The sequence below is a fragment of the Talaromyces rugulosus genome, chromosome VI (genome assembly GCF_013368755.1).
Source record: "Talaromyces rugulosus chromosome VI, complete sequence".
Lineage (NCBI taxonomy): Eukaryota > Fungi > Ascomycota > Eurotiomycetes > Eurotiales > Trichocomaceae > Talaromyces > Talaromyces rugulosus.
Window position 1 is genome coordinate 4,070,706 of NC_049566.1, and position 20,273 is coordinate 4,090,978.

The following is a 20,273-nucleotide window of genomic DNA, read 5'->3' on the forward strand; positions in this document are numbered from 1 at the left end:
CCAAATCTCGGTGGCGGATGTCGTGACTAAGCCGCTTTGGTCTAGCGCTTTCCAGAAGCGCCAAGAGTGTTTTTGTATCTTGTCTAGTTATTATTAGAAATGTTTCTATGGATATTATGAAACTTTGTTATTAAATTAAGTTCTGGTATTTCTAGTATTCCCTATGTGTGAAGCTCAACTGTTGTTGCTGCATGTCTGGTCGGCCACTGATACATACTATTACTAGGAACATCGAAGAGCACATCACGAAATGTTCTTGTTGGGAATTGGCCAGCAAGTCATGGAGCATTCGATAAGATTACAGTGGAATTTGGCGTGGTTAAGAGTGTCTTTGGTAATTGATATCCACAACTTGAAGCTATTTGAGTTTATTTGTTACAGTGTCAACTAAAATATACTGCAGCACGTCGTAATGAAACATACACGGATATATATTCAACATTGGAATCTCCACAACCCAACACCAATGCACAAATATGCCATATTTACCATATAAAATGGGGCACTTAAATGTCTAGATTAACAAATATCAATCAATAAATGAATTAATTCCAACATAAACACGAATCTGTCTCTATCATCAATTGATATCATCGCGTGGTCCCCGAGTCATGGATAAGCGCGCTTATCAGCGGCTCCCCGCAGCGCCCTTATTAAGCTGTTCGTCTCCGCATTAACGACGACTAGAGCTCTCTCCAGCTTCCACGTTCTGCTCCTGAGCATCAACTCGCTGACATCTCGAGCGTGCAGCCGATTGATACCAATTAACGATGTTGCCTCCCTTTGATTACTTCCAGTACGCCCGGATACGGTATGTTTCTATGTTTTCTCAATATCTGCAGTGACAGCGTGTGTTATCTTATACTGATAAGAATGCAGGGACATCAAACAGCGCCAGCGCGCAGCCCGTTTTGCCTCGCTCAGTCCTGCCTACCACGCCCCCTTCTCAGCGGCTGACAAGGAGCTCATTAACAAGCCCATCGAAGAACTCGTGCACGATATCCAGACCCAAACCATCTCGCCTGTCGACGTGCTTCACACATATGGCAAAGTTGCGGTGAAGGCGCACGAGAAGACCAACTGTGTGACGGAGCTGCTCCTGCCCGAGGCCGAGGAGTGGGCTACCTCTGAAGTCAACTTGAAGGGCCCTCTTGCGGGTATCCCGGTGTCGCTGAAGGATACGGTTCAGGTCAAGGGGTTTGATGTTTCGGTTGGATATGCTAGCAAGTCGCTCAAGCCTTATAATGAGGATGGAGTGATTGTCAAGATACTCAAGGACGCCGGTAAGTACATACACTTGGACATGTTAAAGATGTTGTTTAATAATGAAATGTTCAGGCGCAATTCCTTACGTCAAAACGGCGCTGCCCATCACGCTCCTCAGCTTCGAGTCTGCCAATGGACTCTGGGGAACCTGTCGCAATCCCCACCTGCCTGAATACTCGCCCGGCGGCTCAACTGGCGGAGAAGGGGCGTTGCTGGCACTCGGTGGTCGCATAGGTATTGGATCAGACGTCGCAGGCAGTGTGCGCGCGCCGGCTGCTTGGAGCGGAATCTACTCTCTCCGCTGCAGTACCGGTCGCTGGCCAAAGACGGGCGTGGACACCAGTATGCCTGGCCAGGAAGGGGTTCCCAGTGTCTTTAGCCCTATGGCGCGTACTCTGAATGATCTTGCCTACTTTACTAGGAGCATTATTGGCATGCAGCCCTGGAAGTACGACTACACCGTGCACCCGATTGCATGGAGGGCCGAAGAGGAGAAGGAGGCGAGCAGTAAGCAGTTGAGAATCGGGGTTTTGAGAACGGACGGTACGTATGTTTACTATTTTGAAGGGGTTTTATCTAATTTTCAATATCAGGAGTCATCCCTCCCACGCCCGCGATTTCTCGAGCCATTGACACTACAGTGACGGCGCTGGCGGCGGCTGGACACACGCTGACAGAAGTCACACCACCGGCAGAAGCCGATCCATTCACCGGGTTCTGCTTGGCTTCTGAGTTGCTCAACTCTGACGGATGCGTGACATTCAACTCCTTCCGATACTCGGGCGAACCGACAGACGCTGGCGCGGCGCAACTGAGCCGGATCGCGAACCTTCCTAGGCCCCTCCGATACCTGTATTACCTGTACGTGCGATACATCCGGCGAGACGTGAAATGGGCCAAGGTGATCCAGGGCTTTGGACCCAAAACGGCGGCGCAACTGTGGCAGATCACGGCGCAGCGAGAAGGGTACCGGAAACGCTGGCACTCGTGGTGGGACGCAGAGCCGCAGCAATATGACTTCATTTTGTGTCCGGCCAACGCCACCCCAGCACTCCCTCACGGCGCAATGCACGATGCCGTCTCCTCATGCGGCTACACATTCCTCTGGAACCTGCTCGACTATGCGGCCGGCGTCATCCCCGTGGGGCACGTCGACGCGAAACTAGACGCCCTGGCGCACAGCGGCAAGCGAGGGTATCGACGCGCCTTGCAGGAGCTGGGCGCCAACCATGCGATGGCGCGTGGTGCCTGGATGCACTATGACGCGCAAAAAATGGCCGGACTGCCGACGGCCGTGCAGGTCGTTGGGAGGCGCTGGGAGGAGGAGAAGGTGTTGGGATACATGACCGCGGTGCAGAAAGCGCTGGAAAAGGCCAACGCGCAGTATACGCTGTTGGAGGTAGAGTGATGTATCAAATCAATATCTAGGATATAGAAGATAGTTAGTAGTTAGTCAATAATGACACGAAGAACATATGACGTAATCGCGCATCTCGATCGTCGCGATCACAGTGTACGATCATCCAGATCGGGGGACCATGATTGAGTCGATGAATCTTCCGACATTTTATCGTACGAGTCGCAAACTAGTTACAGAGTAGAAAACCGATGAGATGCTCCACGTGATGGTTGCAGGAAGGTACAAGCACAAGCAAGTACACCGCCTCGACGAGCATCACAGGCAAAGATCACAGCCCCGCCCCCACTGCTGCCACATCACGCCCTTTCTCCCATTTATTTAAAAGTCCACTGATGTTCCTGTTACTACTATTTCATTCTTTTACTATTTAGTTACTAACTACTTATCTAGTACAGCAAGTCTGGTCCACTAACCACGCTCCGGCCCGTGATCCAAGCTTGCATCGAACGTGCCCACCCCGGATGACCTAATCGAGATCCCCGCTTTGCTCCAACCCATTACTCTATACTACTTAGTAGTTATCAGCGTGATTTCGATTTCCAGGCTGCAGCCCTGAAATGGGCCTGCTTAGCGTTCGCTGTTGCCCCTCTTGCTGCATGACTCGGGCGCGCTGGTTGCCTGTTGTTCTGTGCCGTCGGCTGTGCCTGACGCCGTCGCTGCTTCTTTAACAGCCGATTTCCTTGTGTTACCCCCCAAAAAAAAAACATTTGGACGAAAACACAGACTTTACACATGGAGGCCCCTCATAGCCAAGATGGCGATTACTGGGGAACGCTAATCAACGCCGACAAGAGTGCGGCTCCGCTCCTCGAGCAGCTGTGTCTCGGACTGGTGCAACTTATGGTAAAGATCCTTGGATCCTTAGATATTGTCTTCCTTCCTAGTCTAATGATCAAGCAGGTCCAGTTCGAGTCGAGTCACGGATCATCATGCGACCTGACGCCAGACAAACTCGCCCGATTCTATCGCCAAGTGGGCGGCAACTACGATGCGCTGTTTCTGGAAACCAAAGGGCCTGCGCTGTCGTTCATCTACCAAGCTCTGGGCTGCTTCCACACTTTGCAACCAACAAAAAACCCATACGAAGCCCCGTCAATCCCGGCCCTGCTGCCCATGGGCTTTGTCCGGTGGCAGGTAATCCAAATCCTCCTGTGTCCCGACGAGCACTCGCTATACATACAAGATGCACTGTGTCGGTGGGATGTACCCAATCCGGCTGGGGGCACGTTCCCAAAAGTGATTCCGCGAACTGCATTTCCCGAAACTGCCGATGCAGACATGCTGCGCTGGCATGAGAGAGTGAGTCGACGACTAGAAAAGGACCATGCACACTGGAACACACCACAACCGCGTACGTCGCCCGCAGAAGCCAACAGCCGGAATGGAGGAGATGCCTCGTCTTACCGACGCACTTATTTCGACACGGATGATGAGACTCTGCGTCAACACCACAGACGTCGCAGTCAAGATGCCCAGAGATCGCGCCTGCATAGATTCGAAACGGATCTGGATGGGTGGACGGGCTCGCGGAATCCATCGCCTGCGCAGCCCAGATCGTCCTCGGCGGCGCGAATGCCGATGCGATCCAAGACAACGCGTCCGCGGAATAATCGGGAATACCCTGAGAAAGCGAGTGCGAAGAAGGATAAGAAGACAAAAGAGAGGAAGCAACCGTATCGGAAACAGCGACCGGAGCCATTGTCGGAATCTTCTGATGATGAGGACGGAGTTTTCCCCCGGCGTAGGCGAGGGTCGATTGATGAACGGAGGCCGCGAAGGTCATCTCATCTCTCGCCATCTAATGATGCAGAGTCTCAGCGACGGCATTCTCATGATGCAAGCTACTACAAGACGCGCGACCGAGGCTATCATACTGACTATAATAATAATAATAATAACAACAACAACAAAAGAGACTCTAGCCGGTACCCACCGTCGAAAATGAAGTTTTACGAAAACATGTTTGACGAGCCTGTCGCTCGTCCCAGCCGCGACGCGAATTCCACGCTGCCGTACGAGATCAAGGAGAGCCAGATCCCGCGGGTGCATGTCCGGTCCGATGGTACACCGGTTGATGCTGCGCGCGGATCGACGCTGAGCAATGGCAGCGGATCGAGCAGCTCTGATCGCGACCGGCCTCGCTCGTCCAGTGGGCCGGCCAGCTGGGTGCCGTGGAAAAGCGCGAGTCGGGCTGGAACGAGGAAGGTTCCTGTGTACGACTGATACCATCATACCATCTCTTTACTCGTCTATTTACTCATCTCATTTCCCTCATCTCTTGCACTCATCTCATCTTTTATCCATGACGAACTCACCTCCCTACTTTCATGATGAATCACGGCATAATGTACTTGTAAATATGCATGCGTCAGGTTGATAGCGATAGTCCTTCTAGTTTTACTATGTACAATCATCAACATTGCTTTATATATCAACGTATATCAGATTGATATTATAAATGACATCACTGCCCGATAAGGCTGGTTCGGCTTGGCGGGTGGAGCTTCCGATGATCCCCGCCCGCACTGCTATTTCAACGTCGCATGCTGAAAGAGTTGGTGAGAGTGGGAAAATAATTGTCTTTTACTATATTTTATAGACATAATTTGGATCTGGATAATCCTTGTTACCTTCTACGCAGCTGTGTGGTATATAGCTTAGCCCCGGTGCAGCTCTGTCACTGCAGGCTGGCAGCTTCCTGATTGGATCGCAGCTGTAGAACGATAGGACGAGCAACGATAGGACGAGCAGCGATACTCTCTCTCTTATCCTTAAAAGTGATCTGAATATCTCGTATATCATATTGATCCCTCCTCGACATGTCTCTCAGTCGTGTCTCCTATCTCGAATCATGGGAGCACCAACCACCGCCCTTTATCCGACAGCACCGCGACTCTAACGACTTTGGCTCCGGAGACGATAACGACAACGACAACGACGATAATGATAATGACAATGACTCGGCCTATGATTCCCGTGCCCATGCCCATGATGACACCTCCGAGGCAGCTCTTCTGTCCTCCTCTTTTCCATCAACTTTCCCAAGACGCGCAATCCGCCACAAACTGAACTTCAACCCGTATGCCGGCCGCGGCTGGGCACACAGTTCTGCGGCCGCAGACGAGGAGACTCGGTCCCTGCTGCGCTCGGATATTGGGTCGGTAACGAATTTGTCAGAGTTGGCTTCGGTCAGGGGTGCAGATGATCCCCAGGTAGTAGCAGCGGCAGCAGCAGAAGTAGCGTTTAAAGATCCCAACTGGAATCTGGCAGAGACGACGCCGGCGTTTGAAGTTGGCCCCAGAAAGAGAGTGGCACAGGTGGTTGTTGCTGTTTTGTACTGTCTATTGGCGGCGGGCACGGTCTTTGGCTTTGCGGCTATCAAGCCGGTCTTTATCCGGGAAGGAGTATACCGCGACCAGTGCACGCCGGACGAGCTGCAGCGCGGGTTTGGGCTGTGCTATGGGCAGGAGACGCGGTAGGTCTTTCTTTTTTTTTTTTCCTTTCGTCTTCTTTTCTCTTTTCTAGCAGACTGACATTTTCAGGCTCAATCTGATGTTCACCATCGCCGCCGTCGCCACCAACATCTGCGCTCTGCCTGTCGGCACTGTGCTGGATACCTACGGCCCTCGCGTGTGCGGCATCATGGGGAGCTTCCTGCTCGCAGTCGGTGCTGTGCTACTTGTTGTCGGCCCACAGGTTTCGTTTGATGTGTACATCCCCGGATACCTGTTCCTCGCTCTCGGCGGACCGTTTGTGTTCATCTCGTCGTTCCAGCTGTCCAATGCCTTTCCCACGCGGTCTGGTCTGATTCTCTCGCTGCTGACGGGTGCGTTTGATGCCTCGAGTGCACTGTTTTTGATATTTCGGCTTGTGAATGAAAAGACCGATGGTGGGTTTACTGTGCAAAAGTTCTTTACGGCGTACCTTGTCGTGCCGGTTTTCATCTTGCTGGCTCAGATTTTGGTGATGCCGGGGACTTCGTACAAGACGACTGGCGAGTTGGTGCTGCAGGCAGCAGAGAATATTGTGGCAGAGGTAAATGACCCAGTGGATGAGTCTGTCGTGGAGCCGGGCGAGGCGGAGCAACGTCGGACCCGGCGGACGCGTCGAAAGAGCATTGTCAGCAATATCAAGGGTTTGCTTGACGATGGAACCAACGAAGGGATGGTTCACACTGGCATATTTGATGGAAGCAGGCCGACAAACAATGGCGGTGGCAGCGTGTCGTCTCCCAAAATAGACCACCATCCTCCTCCTCCTCCTCCTCCTCCACCAGCTAGTAACGATAACAGGCACAAGGTTGGCGGCGTCTGGGGAGCCATGCACGGGGCGTCTGCTTTCCAGCAAATACGCAGCGGGTGGTTTATTCTGATTACTATATTCACAGTTCTCCAGATGCTTCGTATCAACTACTTTGTGGCGACGATCCGGTCTCAATACGACTACCTTCTCGGCTCGACCGTGCTGGCTCGCGAGCTCAACGAGGCCTTTGACCTGGCCTTGCCCATTGGCGGTTTAATTGCTATACCTTTCATTGGAACAGCGCTCGATCGAGCTGGTACTACCGTGGTGTTGTTTGTTCTCGTGATAGTCTCGACGGCGATTGGGATTCTGGGCTGTATCCCTGGCAGTGTTGGTGCTGGCTACGCGAATATCGTTCTTTTCGTTCTTTACCGCCCTTTTTACTACACAGCCGTGTCCGACTACGTGGCCAAGGTGTTTGGATTTCAGACGTTTGGAAAGGTATACGGGCTGATCATCGCGCTGGCTGGAGTGTGCAACTTTGCGCAGACGGGGCTTGATGCTCTGACGTTCAAAGTGTTTGAGCGCAACCCGACGCCGGTCAATGTCATACTCACGGTAGCCGTTGCTGTTGTTGGATTTTTCTTGGTCACTTTTGTGTCAACTCAGGCCTCGGTGCTGGGACAGGCGCGTGCTGAGCTGGCGGCTGAGCAGCAGCCCCTGATGGGACGCGTGGAGAGCGAGCGGCAGAACGGGTATGGAGGGGTTTGATAGTGGAGGTTTTGGTGGATTAATGGATATAAAGGAAGCATTCCTGAAGTATTCTTGAAGCATTGATGTTTCTCGAGACTGTCTGGTCGTATATACTATCTGCGTGGTGTTTCGCGTTCTGCACATAGACAGATTGATACCGTTGCTAGAATCTATTTGTCAATATCAAACTTTGTTTCTGAAGCATTGGTAGTCGTTTTTGGAGCTGTCTGATCGTGTATACCATCAATTGATACTGTACTTACTGTCTGTGGTGTTTCGCGTTCTGTCCATATGTGCAGACAGGTTGATACCGTTGCTAGGATACAAGCCAAAACGTCAATACCACATGTTACTGAATGCAACACCACATCTTACTGACTGCTCCCCTGGATGTTCCCAGCCGTGCTTTACGGCCATTGCTCTTTCTACTCCAGCTCCCTCTGTTCTCTTTCAGTCCCTTTCCACCCTCTTCCTCCAGCTGCTGTCCCTCTGCCGTCCTCTGTGCCGTCCTGCCCGTTCTCGCGCTGCATGTCGTCAGGATGATGGATGTAAACAAAGCGCCATCACAGGCAAATGCCCAGCAGGAAGGAGCTCTGATCTTCTGCACTGATCCTGCGCGCCCATTGGCCGGGCCCTTTCGCTTAGCGCTCGCTACCAGACTTGCATCCTGATCTGGCAGCGCTGATCCGGCACGCCTTCCGGCTGATCTGGCAGCTGTCAGTCGGTGATCCACCTGCCTCCAGCAACCATAAATACTCCTTTTTCCTCCTTCTTCCTTTCCTCTCCCAGTACTCCGTACCTCGCTGGCTTCGTCAGGATGTTTCTTACTCTTGCAAGCTGGTTTCCCTTTGTGGCCCTCTGGTCCTTTTCCGCCCTCTGGGTACTCTTCCTTATTCGGCCCTGCGCTGGTCGCACCGTCGATGTAGGTCGCCATGTGCCCTTCTCTGGCTGTCCTTGCCCGGCTTGCCGGACACTGTACAGCCGCCCTCCAGTAACGCCTTGTCTCTCGCGTACTGCCATTCCTTCCTTCGATCACCCCCAGCTTCGGTCGTGCTTGCCCCTTCCTTGCAAGTCGCCATCCAAGCGCCGGGTCGCCATTCCTTTGCCCCCCGTCCCCTCCTCATCCTTGCGCCTTGATGAGAGAAGAGCTGCCCGGGATGCCCGCCCTCGACCTTGGTCCGACAGGTCGACCTGGGCTCCTGCCAAACCGCGCTCCGTGCGACCCTCGGCCGCCGAGCTCGCAGCCGCTTCTCTCTGCCCCCGCCGCCTTTTCAAGGGTGATCCTCTCTTTGAGGCACGCCGTCGAGCTCGTCAAGAGCGTGACCGTCCTTGGGCCCGCCCAGGACCGGCTTCCGCTCCCCCTCGACTGCAATCCTCGACCTCGTCGCCAGCAGCCCTGTCTTCCGCCGCTGCTCCCGATGTTTCCTGCGCCCCTGAACTCCGCCGGGCACCCCAGCACCTTCGTGGGATCTTGAAGCCTAGTCGGCCCGCGTGCCAGGCCATCAAGCCCGCCAAGAAGGCCGTTGTCTGGGCAGAAAACACGACCGTCGTCGAGGTCTCGCGATGGATCAAGGAGTGTGAGGACGACGACGAGGTTTACGAGCACATGTGCTTCTGAGTCCCTTTCCGACCTTCGTCTCTCCTTTTGACTCACCTCCTTCCGTCTCAGCTCCGGCTGTTGACCCCCATGGTGCTTTTATGCACACCCTCCAGGCACTAGGCAGATCGCGCCTATGATCCGTTGGATCCAGCGTTTGGCCAACGCCGACGACCCCCTCGCTAAGGGGCGTGCCGCCCGAAGTTGCCGCGCACTTCTCGTCAGTTGGGCCGCTATCTCGAGCATCCTTTACCTGAGGCTGGTCCTCATGGGTTGGATAATTCTAGTGGTGCCAAACCCCTCACATCTTGTTATGTGGGCAGTGGTCCTCGGTCTAGATCCGTCGTCTGTTCCCTAGCTTGCCGATTCCGGTCATTACACCATTCCGCTCGTTTGACGACAGTCGGCTTCCCGACCAAGCCGATGCCGTCTTTTTTTTTTTTTTTTGCTGCTTTTGTTTTGCATTCAGAAAATTTGAAAAACACAAAAAAAAATTGAAAACAGAAAACAATCACCAAAAAATCTCCTTTGTTTTTGGCTTTTTGTTTGTTTTGCTTTGCTTTGCTTTTGCTTTGCTTTTGCCTCCGACGCAGGTCGTTGGTCTCGATGCTTCTTGTCTCCCCTAAGCTCGAACCAAGCGAACCATACTGAGATTGCGGAGGCACCTCCGACGCAGGTCGTTGGTCTTGATGCTTCTTGTCTTCCCTAAGCTCGACCAAGCGAACCATATTGAGATTCGGAGGATATTTTTATTTATTGTTGTTGTTGTTGTGCCTGGCCCGCATGGGTTTTCTTTTGGTAAGTACACCCGACATGACTATGACAACTTCTAATTTCGTCTCAGCCTGTTGAACGGGTTTGCGACCATCTCCATTTTGGTTGCCTGATTTATTCTGTGCCCAGCTCGCATGGTTTTTCCACTTGGTAAGTACTCTCAACATATGCTTAGGACAAAAGCTAATGTCATCTCAGTTGTCGATCGGTCTGCGACCATCTCCCTTTTGTTGCACTATTGGCCCATGCATACACACCAGTCCTGGTAAGGATCTGGGATCAGCTCGTGTCTGGTCATTGGAGCTCGTGTCTCCGTAGACCTGGGATAGGTCTTTTCGTCTTGGCTAGCTCGTGTCTAGTCACTCTCTGGACTCTCGACTTTCGACCTTCGGCATTCGACCTTCCACATTCGACACTTGACTTTCGACACTCGATCTTCGGCATTCGACATTCGACATTCGACACATACCATACACACCGGTTATTCTTGATACATGTTTTTGACACACTCTCGCCTTTGAGCTTCTTTCACGACATACTTGGTACAAATCTTCGAACTTTTTTTCGATCCGGAATCTTGTCTCCCGAGGCTCTTGCCTCACTAACTCCTCGCCTTATTCAGGTCCTCGGTCTGGACCACTGGTAAGTCCAAGGTATGTATGCCCCGTCCCCTCCCTCGTATTATTATGCCCTCATCAAGTGGTCTCGTAAATCGAGGGGCTTGGAGAGGACAACCGCACTTGTCATTTGTTGTTTCTTTGTCGTGTCGTTGACGGACGACATCGTGTGAATGTAATCATCAATTAAATATGGATATAGATATTATTTGTTCAAATAAATCATCCGGTGTCAACGAATGCGTATCTTGTAAAGTAACTAACTATTTGTTGTAGGTGCGATGCGAGGTGTGTGTGGTGACGTCGAAAAAGACCCGGAGCGGAATCAGCCACCCGCCGCTCGCCGAGCCGCAGCGATACGTCATGTGACCTCTTCGTAGCCCTAACTCTGTATTTTTTTCGATGGCAAGCTACTCCGTATGTACTACTTCTTTTCTGAGCAAGAAACATTTTTGGTTACAAAAGTGCAGAGATAGTTTGTGCAGATTCATGATGTATTTAGCAGATCCGAGGCGATAAACAACAATATTGGATAGGAGCCTTCGCTAGACCCAGCACACCTGCAACCGGCCGACCTTTGTTGGTTTATATGCCTGTGTGAACAAATCAATCAATTATCCATAAAGGAAACTGTTCCGGGCACTTCTAATTTACTGCGGGGGGCATAAACGCCAGTGGGACGCAGAACGCAATTTAGAATACTGTTCTACATAATCCCCTTCTAAATTTAAAAAGGCTATATAGAGGGGGGGGGGGGGGGGGGGGGGGTTGGCAGCGTACTCAGGAAGCTTGGAAGCTTACAGACGGCAAGGAGCTCATGGCTGCCGATAAGATTTATCAGTATCAACACCCGATATGAGATGGATGGGTATAAATTCTGAAGCTTAGAACAGGAAAACATGACTTGACCTATTCATAGATTGATGGACTTGTTGGTTTATGTATTCGATAGTTGTAGAAAATACCTGCTGCGGCGAGAAAAGCAACAGACCCGCTGTCGTGCAACAGTAGAAAATTTGCTTTCTTAAATGTTCGTTTTTGCCATGGGTTATTCTCAACACTGCTTCCAAGGGAAAACTGACTTGATTGTTTTGAAGTGAGAGCGAGTGTTTTGTCGATGTCTCATAATTGAATTTTATTAGTCATTGCTTGTATCGAGTTCTTTTGGATAGGATAGAACAGTACCCGCTTCATTCTGGTCATCAACTAGAAGTAATAATTAGCTCGATACCTTGAAATATAACTGCGTAGTTGAATACATGGATATACTTACTTGTTTGAGTAGATTTCCCTCCTTGGCCCTTTTCAAGGCCTTCTTCTCCCCGTCTTCTTCTTCTTCGTTCTGCTAATTATCGTCAGCCATAACACAGGTACCGGCGTATTTATAATGGCCCCTTACCTCTGAGTCGTTAGGGAGAGGGATGAGAAGTGCGGTCTCTGGGGCCTGTCGAACTTTCTATAAGCCCTTCGTTTGATCATCTAAACTTAATAAATTAGCGTTTGTACTCTGAGCATCAATCACTGACACAAATAAATAGTAAAAGTGTCACTGGACACGATATGGAACACTGGATATGAACATAGATATGAGATAAAAGAAACTGGCTTATTGAATTTTGGTTCTAAACTATGAACTATCTATCATATTACTAGCCGTTTCAATCTTCATACTCTTCCTTGCTTGCCAGCTGGATCACCGTCAGGCCGCCGACCTATCTTCCAGCGCTGGATGTTTTTGATCTTCCTATATAAGCTGTTGATTGTCTCTTGCTTCTTCCGAATCTATCTCTCCAATTTTTTCAATTTTTGCTTATTTCCATCATACTAGCCGTCTCGATCCTCAGATTCTCTTCTAATCTTCCTTTCTAGCCAGCTGTGCCACTGTCAGGCCGCCGAGGGCGGCGACGGAACCGGAGGTGAGGGGGGCGCCGGGAACAAATGCAGCGCCGGGGAGACCCCGAGCGTTAGCTGGAGCGGCAGAGCTCTTGTTCGACTTGCTTTTTTTTTTTTACGAGGTTTTGCCTCCTCGGGGCTATCGGCATCTTCGTTGTCGTTGTCGTCGGCTGTCTATATAATTGAATCGTATCATTGCTTGCATCGATTTTGTTTGAAATAGCAATACCCATTTCATTCTTGCCATAAACTAGAAGTAATGATTAGCTTAATACTTTGAAATATAACTACAAAGTAGACTTACTTGCTTGAACATTTTTTCTTCCTTCTTGTTCTTCTTGGCCTTCTTCTCCGCGGCCGGGGGGGGGAAGAGGGGGGGGGGTTCTCCATGGGGGCTTGTCCTTGTCGTCGTAGATTTGTAACTCAAAATCATCCTATCAATTATCGTCAGTGATATAATAGTATACATAGGTACTAGTATACTCTAATTGCTACTCACATCTTGAGTGAAGAGCGCAGTATTCATTTCAATATTCAGGGTCTTTTAAAATTGTCCATCCATTTCGATATCGTCTGCTTGTAAATATAATATTAGCATTTATACTCTAATCATTGAACCACCAATATGAAAAGTAAACAGCAAACATGGCATTAGATACAACATGAGACATCAGAATGAAATATAGCACATGCTCATTACTTACCAGGCAGAGCGGGAACAGGCTGAGCGGGGTCGCCAGGCAGAGCGCCGGGCCCACAGAAGTCTTCCATTTTCGAGTCTATAGATAATCGATTAGTATCAAGACATAGTACCGGGACAAAATTGAGGATGAAGATCGACGATAACGACAAGGGCAACGACAACGAAGAAGGTGGTGATGATGATGATGAAAATTGAGGACGACAACAACGACAACGAAAAAAAAAAAGGCCAGGAAGATGATAGTAATGAGTGGTGGTGATGATAGTGATGAGTTGGATTACTTACCAGAAAAGTATTCCTGAACAAAAACTAGCATCTGCGCGGCTTCCCACCTGTTAGTTCAGCGCCCATCCTGTGCCACTGAACGACATAATTCCATGTGACATTGTGATCAAAGCCCAACAGGAATCGTACTTGCTATCGAGTCGGTCGTCACTTGTTGACGACAAAGGTGAAGACCGGTCCTGGGGTCAAAAGTCGCTCGGGGTCTTCTCAAGTCAGGGGTTGACAGGAGGGAAAGGGAAAGGGGAAAGGGGAGAGAGATTTTATTCTCGTGTGGAATCCTCTAGAAAGCACTAATCCAAACTAGGAATTCGTTCACTTAACTGCTATTATCTTCAATTCGAAAGTACATTGATCAGATCTATATATTAAATTGCATATACATTCGATCAAATATATTTCTTCTACTATATTGTCGTGAAGTTGGGCACGAAAAACCTAATTAGGAAAGGCTGCCATAATACTAGTCCGGATTAAGCTAAGGGTGACTTCATGTTCGCCACCCACCCTAATAAATCAGGTGTGAATAGTTTTGGGCAAATTTGTTGGGAACTGGCTAAGGTTTATAAAGCCAATAAAGCCAATGATTTTTAACCACTCCCCAAACATCAATTTCCCCTTGTTTGATACCAATAAAGCAAAATAAATCCCAGAACCACTTGGAAGAGCAGATAGAGTCAGAAGAGAACATAACTCATTAACTATTCTTTCCCTAAATATGTTTAGTGTCTCAAGAAATGTCCTAGATAAAGTTAGAACTTTTACTTCAATCTATAGTCTTTTACAGGGACAGGCTTTTGGTAGTATAATTTAATAGACCCAACTAGCTTATTTAGAAGAGCTCGAGGAACGTATTGAGACTAAATCAAACTCCATAAAGATTAAAAAGGTTAAACTGGAAACATCTCAGAAAGAAACTGCTCATCCGGGCCTTATAGTTAAAAACCGCCAAAATTTCTTACCACGAAAATTCCAGCGATCTTAGGTTATCGGCTCAACCTTTGTGTTTCTAAACTGAATGGTCGGGGATTGCAAAAGGCGTGCCATGATTTTGACAGGCTGATCGCTAATGCCTATTTCAAATTGCTGCAGGATGGCGTGTTTGGAGTGATTGATCTTGTTATAGATGTTACTTTGTATGTAAGTATAGATAGCATAGCTGGACTTACTTAGCCCTTCAAGAACGGATAAAAGACGAACAAAAATAAATGGTTATTGGCCAGGTTGTAATGCGATAGGCATACGTCAGTGTGAAGGAAGATTAAAGATGCTTCGTTCGGTAGCTATCTTGCTATATACATAAAGGGATCGTCAGAGGATGTTATGTAACATAACGTTATGTGATATAATGTTATATGACCTAACGTCTAGTCATGTAATAAATCCTGGTGTCTGAAAAAAGGGGATGGCGTTTTTGTTGTCTATCTGACTGGGCATAAAAGGGTAAAAGGAAAATGCAAGAAGTGCTAGTCATGCTGTGTTATCACTGTTAAGCTGATTGGATATAGGAGGGCTGAAGATACGACATTATGCTGTGTTAGGGAAGATCTTAGGATTAGTGTTGGTCTGGGCTAGGCGAAACAGCTTGTATTGGCAATCGATATTGTAAACTTTGTATTGAATTGCGAACGTTTCGAACTTGTTGCCGTCGAGGAGAGTATCAGTATACTCCTGTTGGAGGCGGGTTTCGGATGGCTATTGGAGAACCTGCTAGATTTCAGTCAATAGTCTTTTCAATAAATAAGGAATATTAGCACTCACTTCTTGATCCCATTGGGGAAGGCAATAATCGCCATCAGTATCGCTTTCGGGGCCCTTGACCAAAAACCAGAGTGTACAACTTCTTGATCGTATCGATGGTGATGTATATGATGACCAACAGCCTCAAGACATTGTCTAGGTGGCCACTGGTGGTGGTCAGGTTGCTGAGGAAGCCCTTGGCCGCAGTGAAGATACAAAAGAAAATGCGCTCGTCATTGATGTTGTACCGTACCCCGTTCGTTATAGCTATAGTAATGTATCTATGCGGCAGTAGCATCATATTGTTCGTTACAAACATGTCGAGACCTATAATGTTGAGGTTGAACGTCTGAATTCAAACACAGCTAGTCGCGGAACGTCCAGACATGGCACACACATTGCCTTCTCATCATTTCCAACCCAGGGACAACAGATGCAGGGAGAGCATCGAGAGCAGCTGGGTGGCGGCGGAGGTTTGCATATTGAAAGCTGTAACTAATCGATTAGTATCAAGAACCTCAGGCTGAAGATGAAGATTGAGGATGAAGATCGACGACGACAACGAAGAGAATGATGATGATGATGATGATGATGGTGATGATACATCAAATAAGAAGGAGTTACCTACCGATTTGGATTGAAGAAAATTCAAGGGTGTTCAGGATAAGAATTAAAATGGCGAGCGAGGCGCACTAGGCTTAATTCGGAATTTATTTATTTAAATACTATTATCTTTTTTTAAAAACACATTGATCAGGTCGATATAATAGATTGTATGTAGACTTGATCGTATACATTGTTTTGACTACCTTGTCTATTGTTGGATATCACTAACCTAATCAGGAAAGGCTTCTATGCTATTAGTTCAAATAAGGTTAGAAGAGTTTAAGAAAAAGCAAGAAGGAATCCCCAGTTTATTATGGGCACACACCCCTAAATCTAAATAGAAAAGACTATATTGGACGGATTGGATTTAGGGCGGGCGCCCGCAACAATTCTCAGTCCAATAATACGTACGTAGCTTTCCAAGACTATATCCCTTTCTTCTACAGGGCTGATGGAGTTCGCTGGTGCCAAGACGGCGATCACAGACAAAAATTAAATAAAAATAAAAGCGCGAACCACTCTCCCAGGGCTGACGTTTTAACCCCGTTTTGGCATGGTATAGGAGTTTAGCTGGGGTCCCAACTAAGCCACTCTTGTAGGGAATCTAGCGCTGCTGTTTTAGTCGGTGTAGACGCTGGGGTTACATAACAGCTGAGACAGGAAGGTTTGTCTCAGTCTGATTTTTTGTCAGCCTATTTAAAGTTAGTACGGGGTATAATCATTTTTAGAGATGTTGGCTGGTGGGCTACTTATAGCCCAGCCGCATCTACTTTCCAAATGGTAGTTTTTCATGCACCATCAAGATGAAGTATCTACACCTGCTCAGTCTAGGCCTCGCGCCTCTGGCAGCATGCGCCTCCTTCTCAGAGCACAACTTCTCCGTCCCAATTGACCATTTCCACAACGAGACTCACTACGAACCACACACCAACGCCTTCTTCAACCTGCGCTACTGGCTCGATGCTAGCCAATACCAACCCGGCGGCCCCGTTTTTGTCATGGCAGGCGGCGAGACAGACGCCTCTGCAATCTTGCCTGTTCTCTCGCATGGCATTTTCGCGAAGCTGATGAAGACGTACCATGGCGTTGGCCTGGTGCTAGAGCATCGCTACTACGGCACTAGTTACCCAGTCGACCAGGTCACGCCCGAGAGTCTCAGGTTTTTGACCACGGAGCAGGCCATGGCGGACTATGCTTATTTCGCGGAGCATGTTACTCTGCCCGGTATGGAACATGTTGATATCACACCGCAGAGTAAAAATGGGTCGACCCCGTGGATTGCCTATGGCGTGTCGTATGCCGGTGGCTTTGTTTCATTTCTGCGCAAGCTCTATCCGGATACCTTCTACGGGGCGATTTCCTCATCTGGAACGACTGCTGCAGTTGTCGACTTCTGGAAATACTTTGAGCCTATCCGCCAGTACGCGCCTGCAGCATGTGTCTCGGCGATTCAGGACTTTGCAGATATCTTTGACCGCGTGCTAATCGACCACGCTGACAACAAGACGCTGGCGCTGCAACTGAAAACTGCGGTGGGCGCCAAGAATGATACTAGCAATGTGCAATTTGTTCAGCAGCTGGCCCAGGGTGTAACCTCGTGGCAGTCCCGGAATTGGAATCCGCCAAATGGATCGTTGTTTTTCCATGATTTTTGTGGGAATATCACGGCTTCGGATCATGTGTTGTATGAGGATATAGTCCCAACCAAGGACTTTTTCAAGGGGATTGTTGGGCTGGCTGGGTATAATGCTTCAGACAAGGATTTGGTGACGAGGGTTGTCAACCAAGCGGGCTTTTTCAAGAATCGGCTCTTCAAATTCATTAACCCTTCAACCTCCTCCTCTTCTTCTTCGTCCTCTGGAGAAATAGCTGCAACAAATGATACCGTCCTCCCCAGAAGCGACGGGTTCAACTGGGTATACCAGCAATGCACGGAATGGGGCAATTTCCACACCGGCGCAGGATACCCAGAGCACATTCGTCCCCTTATTTCCCGCCTCATTAACGTCGCCTCCCAATCCACAACCTGTGCCATGTTCGATGTCACCTCCCCGCCAGATATACAACGCATAAACCGCTACGGCGGTCTGAATTTTACGTTCCCCCGTGTAGCTGCGATTGGCGGGTTTGCGGACCCATGGCGTGCAGCAACCCCTCTAGCGGAAGAGTTGTACCCGCTTCGTCCGTCGACGGATGATGAGCCGGTCATTCAGATTGATTTGCATGAGGATGAGGTTTATGATGGTCTGCGTGGTGCCGTGCACCATTGGGAAATAGTAGGCGAGGCAACGGATACGTTTCCGGTAGGGCTGCCGCCAAAAGGGATTACGGATGCGTGGGACGAGATTATTCGGTTCGTTGGGGTGTGGTTGAAGGATAGATGATGTGTTTGTAAAAGTTGATTTGTATAGAAAAGAAGACTGGCTTTCAGAAACTTGCGGCCTGCAATATATCTAATATTTTTGTATTATAAACGTTCAAATGTTACAAGATTGAATTTCTCACTATTTATACTTCATTCCAAAGTGTGTGTTGAGCGTTGAATAATTCTGGGACGACGCCCGATAATAAAGGAATGAAACTAAGTGAAGTTTTAAAGGCTGATACTTGACTCGGAATTGGCTCTCTTGCTTGTATACCAAGGTTAATTACGAGGTTTATGCATGCTCCACTAACAAAGTCGGTTAGTTTTCAAGGTCCCCCGACTGACACAAGCATCTTCAACGAGGGTACATCAGTCAACGGCACAACCATTGCAACAAAGGCCCAAATCTGCTTCGACACCACCAAACCCGCATTAGGGCTGGTGAAAACACATACTAAAGGACCCTGTAACGGCAGTTGTGGGCAGGAAGATCATGGCCATTACGGCAATAATCTTCATGGAAGCAGTATCAGCTTTTGTGTGTCGCGAGCGACATCAGTGTTAACCTCACTACCCTGCTGCGTCACTAAATTAAAAACAAAATTCATTGCCATACCTTTGCAGGAGTTGTAACTAGATAGCCACTAGTTTAGGGAATGTAACGAGTCTAGATTGTACATGAGACCATATTCCATCGTACAAAAAAAAGAGTCATTGATCTTATCACGTCTCAGCCCCGTTACTTGATCATGTCGCATGTACCAAAAGCGAGGCTTCGGCCGTCTTTACTTGCCCAAAGTCGGTACATGATATCGCTGCTTAGCTTAAAAACTTATATCAATGCAAGATAGCCTATACAGTTGTGTATTAGCGTCATACAAGGCAAGGTGATGTCCTTGAACTAGAAGCTGTAGCGATTGGTCATTGTAGAAATTCTGCCTGCACTAGTCCTGATATGGTATTTTGATAAGATGATGTCATATTGATCATCCGCCTGAACAGCCCGAATTGACTTGGATCTCACTACGTACAAGACAATTAACGAAATTTCTTTATATTCAAAACATTGCTTCTTGAGGCGTACTCTAAATATGCATCAACGGCGTGACAGCCACACGTCTTGGTTGCGTCAACGATGGCAATGGCGACGCTGAGACTGTACCTCACTGGCTATCCAGATAAGACGGGGTGGTGGCACTTTCCACCCATCGTACTTATAAACCACGTAGACTTGATATCTAAAACAGCTACCACAGCAATATTTTTGAGAGAGAGAAAAAATGACCCACCAACAACCACGATCAACACTCCAGTTCCGCAACCTCGTGCATCAACGAGCTCGCCAGAACGAGCCTCTTTCAAACGAAGAGGTTGCCCAGATTACTCGTGAATCGACGGAATTAGCTGGCGTTGACCCGGGTGAGTTTCTCCATCTTATCAACATATTTGTCACTTGCGCTGAATCGATACCCCTCCCGAAAAGCACCCGGAGACCCAAACCAATCGCAGTGGCTCGAATCTGCAAACAACGTGCTACACGAAAAGCCAGCTAGTGCAATAACTAAACAAGATGCCAAGAATATTCATCGACAGGAGGTTAGTTTTGAATTTGCCCTACTTTTGAACGAGACCTGGGGATTATGAGCGGCAGATAAACTGAGTTGTGTATAGATGAGGGCTTTTCAGGATTTGCCTGCGCAGGGATCAGTGGCGAGTCATGTTCAGAGTCAGGCTGATCGGAATGAGGATTAGTAGATAGCGGTAGATGTTATCCATTAAATAAAAGGGTTTGTTCGTGGCCATTCTCGCATGTAAGTTTCGAGGGCCCTCCGATGGCGATTATCACTAGATAGGGAACTTGCTCATCGCTCTAGCCCATCATATAAAGGCTTCCAGCTCTTGTGATCCTCGTTTATAGTGTGGGTTGGGCAAGATAATATCTTACAGGGAGAGAACTATCCAGTAAGCTATAAAGAAGGCCCCCGGTCTTAATTATAATTATTATCTAGTCACTT

General features: G+C 48.6%; 7 protein-coding genes across 7 annotated transcripts; 6 read left to right on the plus strand and 1 right to left on the minus strand.

The window, feature by feature from the left end:
- Positions 1-770: 770 nt before the first annotated feature.
- Positions 771-2,674, plus strand: TRUGW13939_11708 (uncharacterized protein; the record flags this gene model as incomplete). The annotated part of the gene is made up of 4 exons (XM_035494813.1): positions 771-811; positions 880-1,283; positions 1,339-1,809; positions 1,860-2,674. 4 exons carry the CDS (start codon positions 771-773, stop codon positions 2,672-2,674), a joined length of 1,731 nt encoding a protein of 576 aa, XP_035350706.1.
- Positions 2,675-3,418: 744 nt separating this feature from the next.
- On the plus strand, positions 3,419-4,909 carry TRUGW13939_11709 (uncharacterized protein; the record flags this gene model as incomplete). The annotated part of the gene is made up of 1 exon (XM_035494814.1): positions 3,419-4,909. The coding sequence occupies one exon, from the start codon at positions 3,419-3,421 to the stop codon at positions 4,907-4,909; it is 1,491 nt and encodes a 496-aa protein (XP_035350707.1).
- Positions 4,910-5,505: 596 nt separating this feature from the next.
- Positions 5,506-7,699, plus strand: TRUGW13939_11710 (uncharacterized protein; the record flags this gene model as incomplete). Its single annotated transcript, XM_035494815.1, has 2 exons — positions 5,506-6,161; positions 6,229-7,699. The coding sequence occupies 2 exons, from the start codon at positions 5,506-5,508 to the stop codon at positions 7,697-7,699; spliced, it is 2,127 nt and encodes a 708-aa protein (XP_035350708.1).
- A 799-nt stretch (positions 7,700-8,498) lies between these two features.
- On the plus strand, positions 8,499-9,299 carry TRUGW13939_11711 (uncharacterized protein; the record flags this gene model as incomplete). The annotated part of the gene is made up of 1 exon (XM_035494816.1): positions 8,499-9,299. The coding sequence occupies one exon, from the start codon at positions 8,499-8,501 to the stop codon at positions 9,297-9,299; it is 801 nt and encodes a 266-aa protein (XP_035350709.1).
- A 2,508-nt stretch (positions 9,300-11,807) lies between these two features.
- On the minus strand, positions 11,808-13,088 carry TRUGW13939_11712 (uncharacterized protein; the record flags this gene model as incomplete). Its single annotated transcript, XM_035494817.1, has 6 exons — positions 11,808-11,875; positions 11,939-12,011; positions 12,069-12,125; positions 12,682-12,812; positions 12,867-12,996; positions 13,062-13,088. 6 exons carry the CDS (start codon positions 13,086-13,088, stop codon positions 11,808-11,810), a joined length of 486 nt encoding a protein of 161 aa, XP_035350710.1.
- Positions 13,089-16,696: 3,608 nt separating this feature from the next.
- On the plus strand, positions 16,697-18,277 carry TRUGW13939_11713 (uncharacterized protein; the record flags this gene model as incomplete). Its single annotated transcript, XM_035494818.1, has 1 exon — positions 16,697-18,277. One exon carries the CDS (start codon positions 16,697-16,699, stop codon positions 18,275-18,277), a length of 1,581 nt encoding a protein of 526 aa, XP_035350711.1.
- A 1,261-nt stretch (positions 18,278-19,538) lies between these two features.
- Positions 19,539-19,902, plus strand: TRUGW13939_11714 (uncharacterized protein; the record flags this gene model as incomplete). The annotated part of the gene is made up of 2 exons (XM_035494819.1): positions 19,539-19,677; positions 19,742-19,902. The coding sequence occupies 2 exons, from the start codon at positions 19,539-19,541 to the stop codon at positions 19,900-19,902; spliced, it is 300 nt and encodes a 99-aa protein (XP_035350712.1).
- Positions 19,903-20,273: the final 371 nt, after the last annotated feature.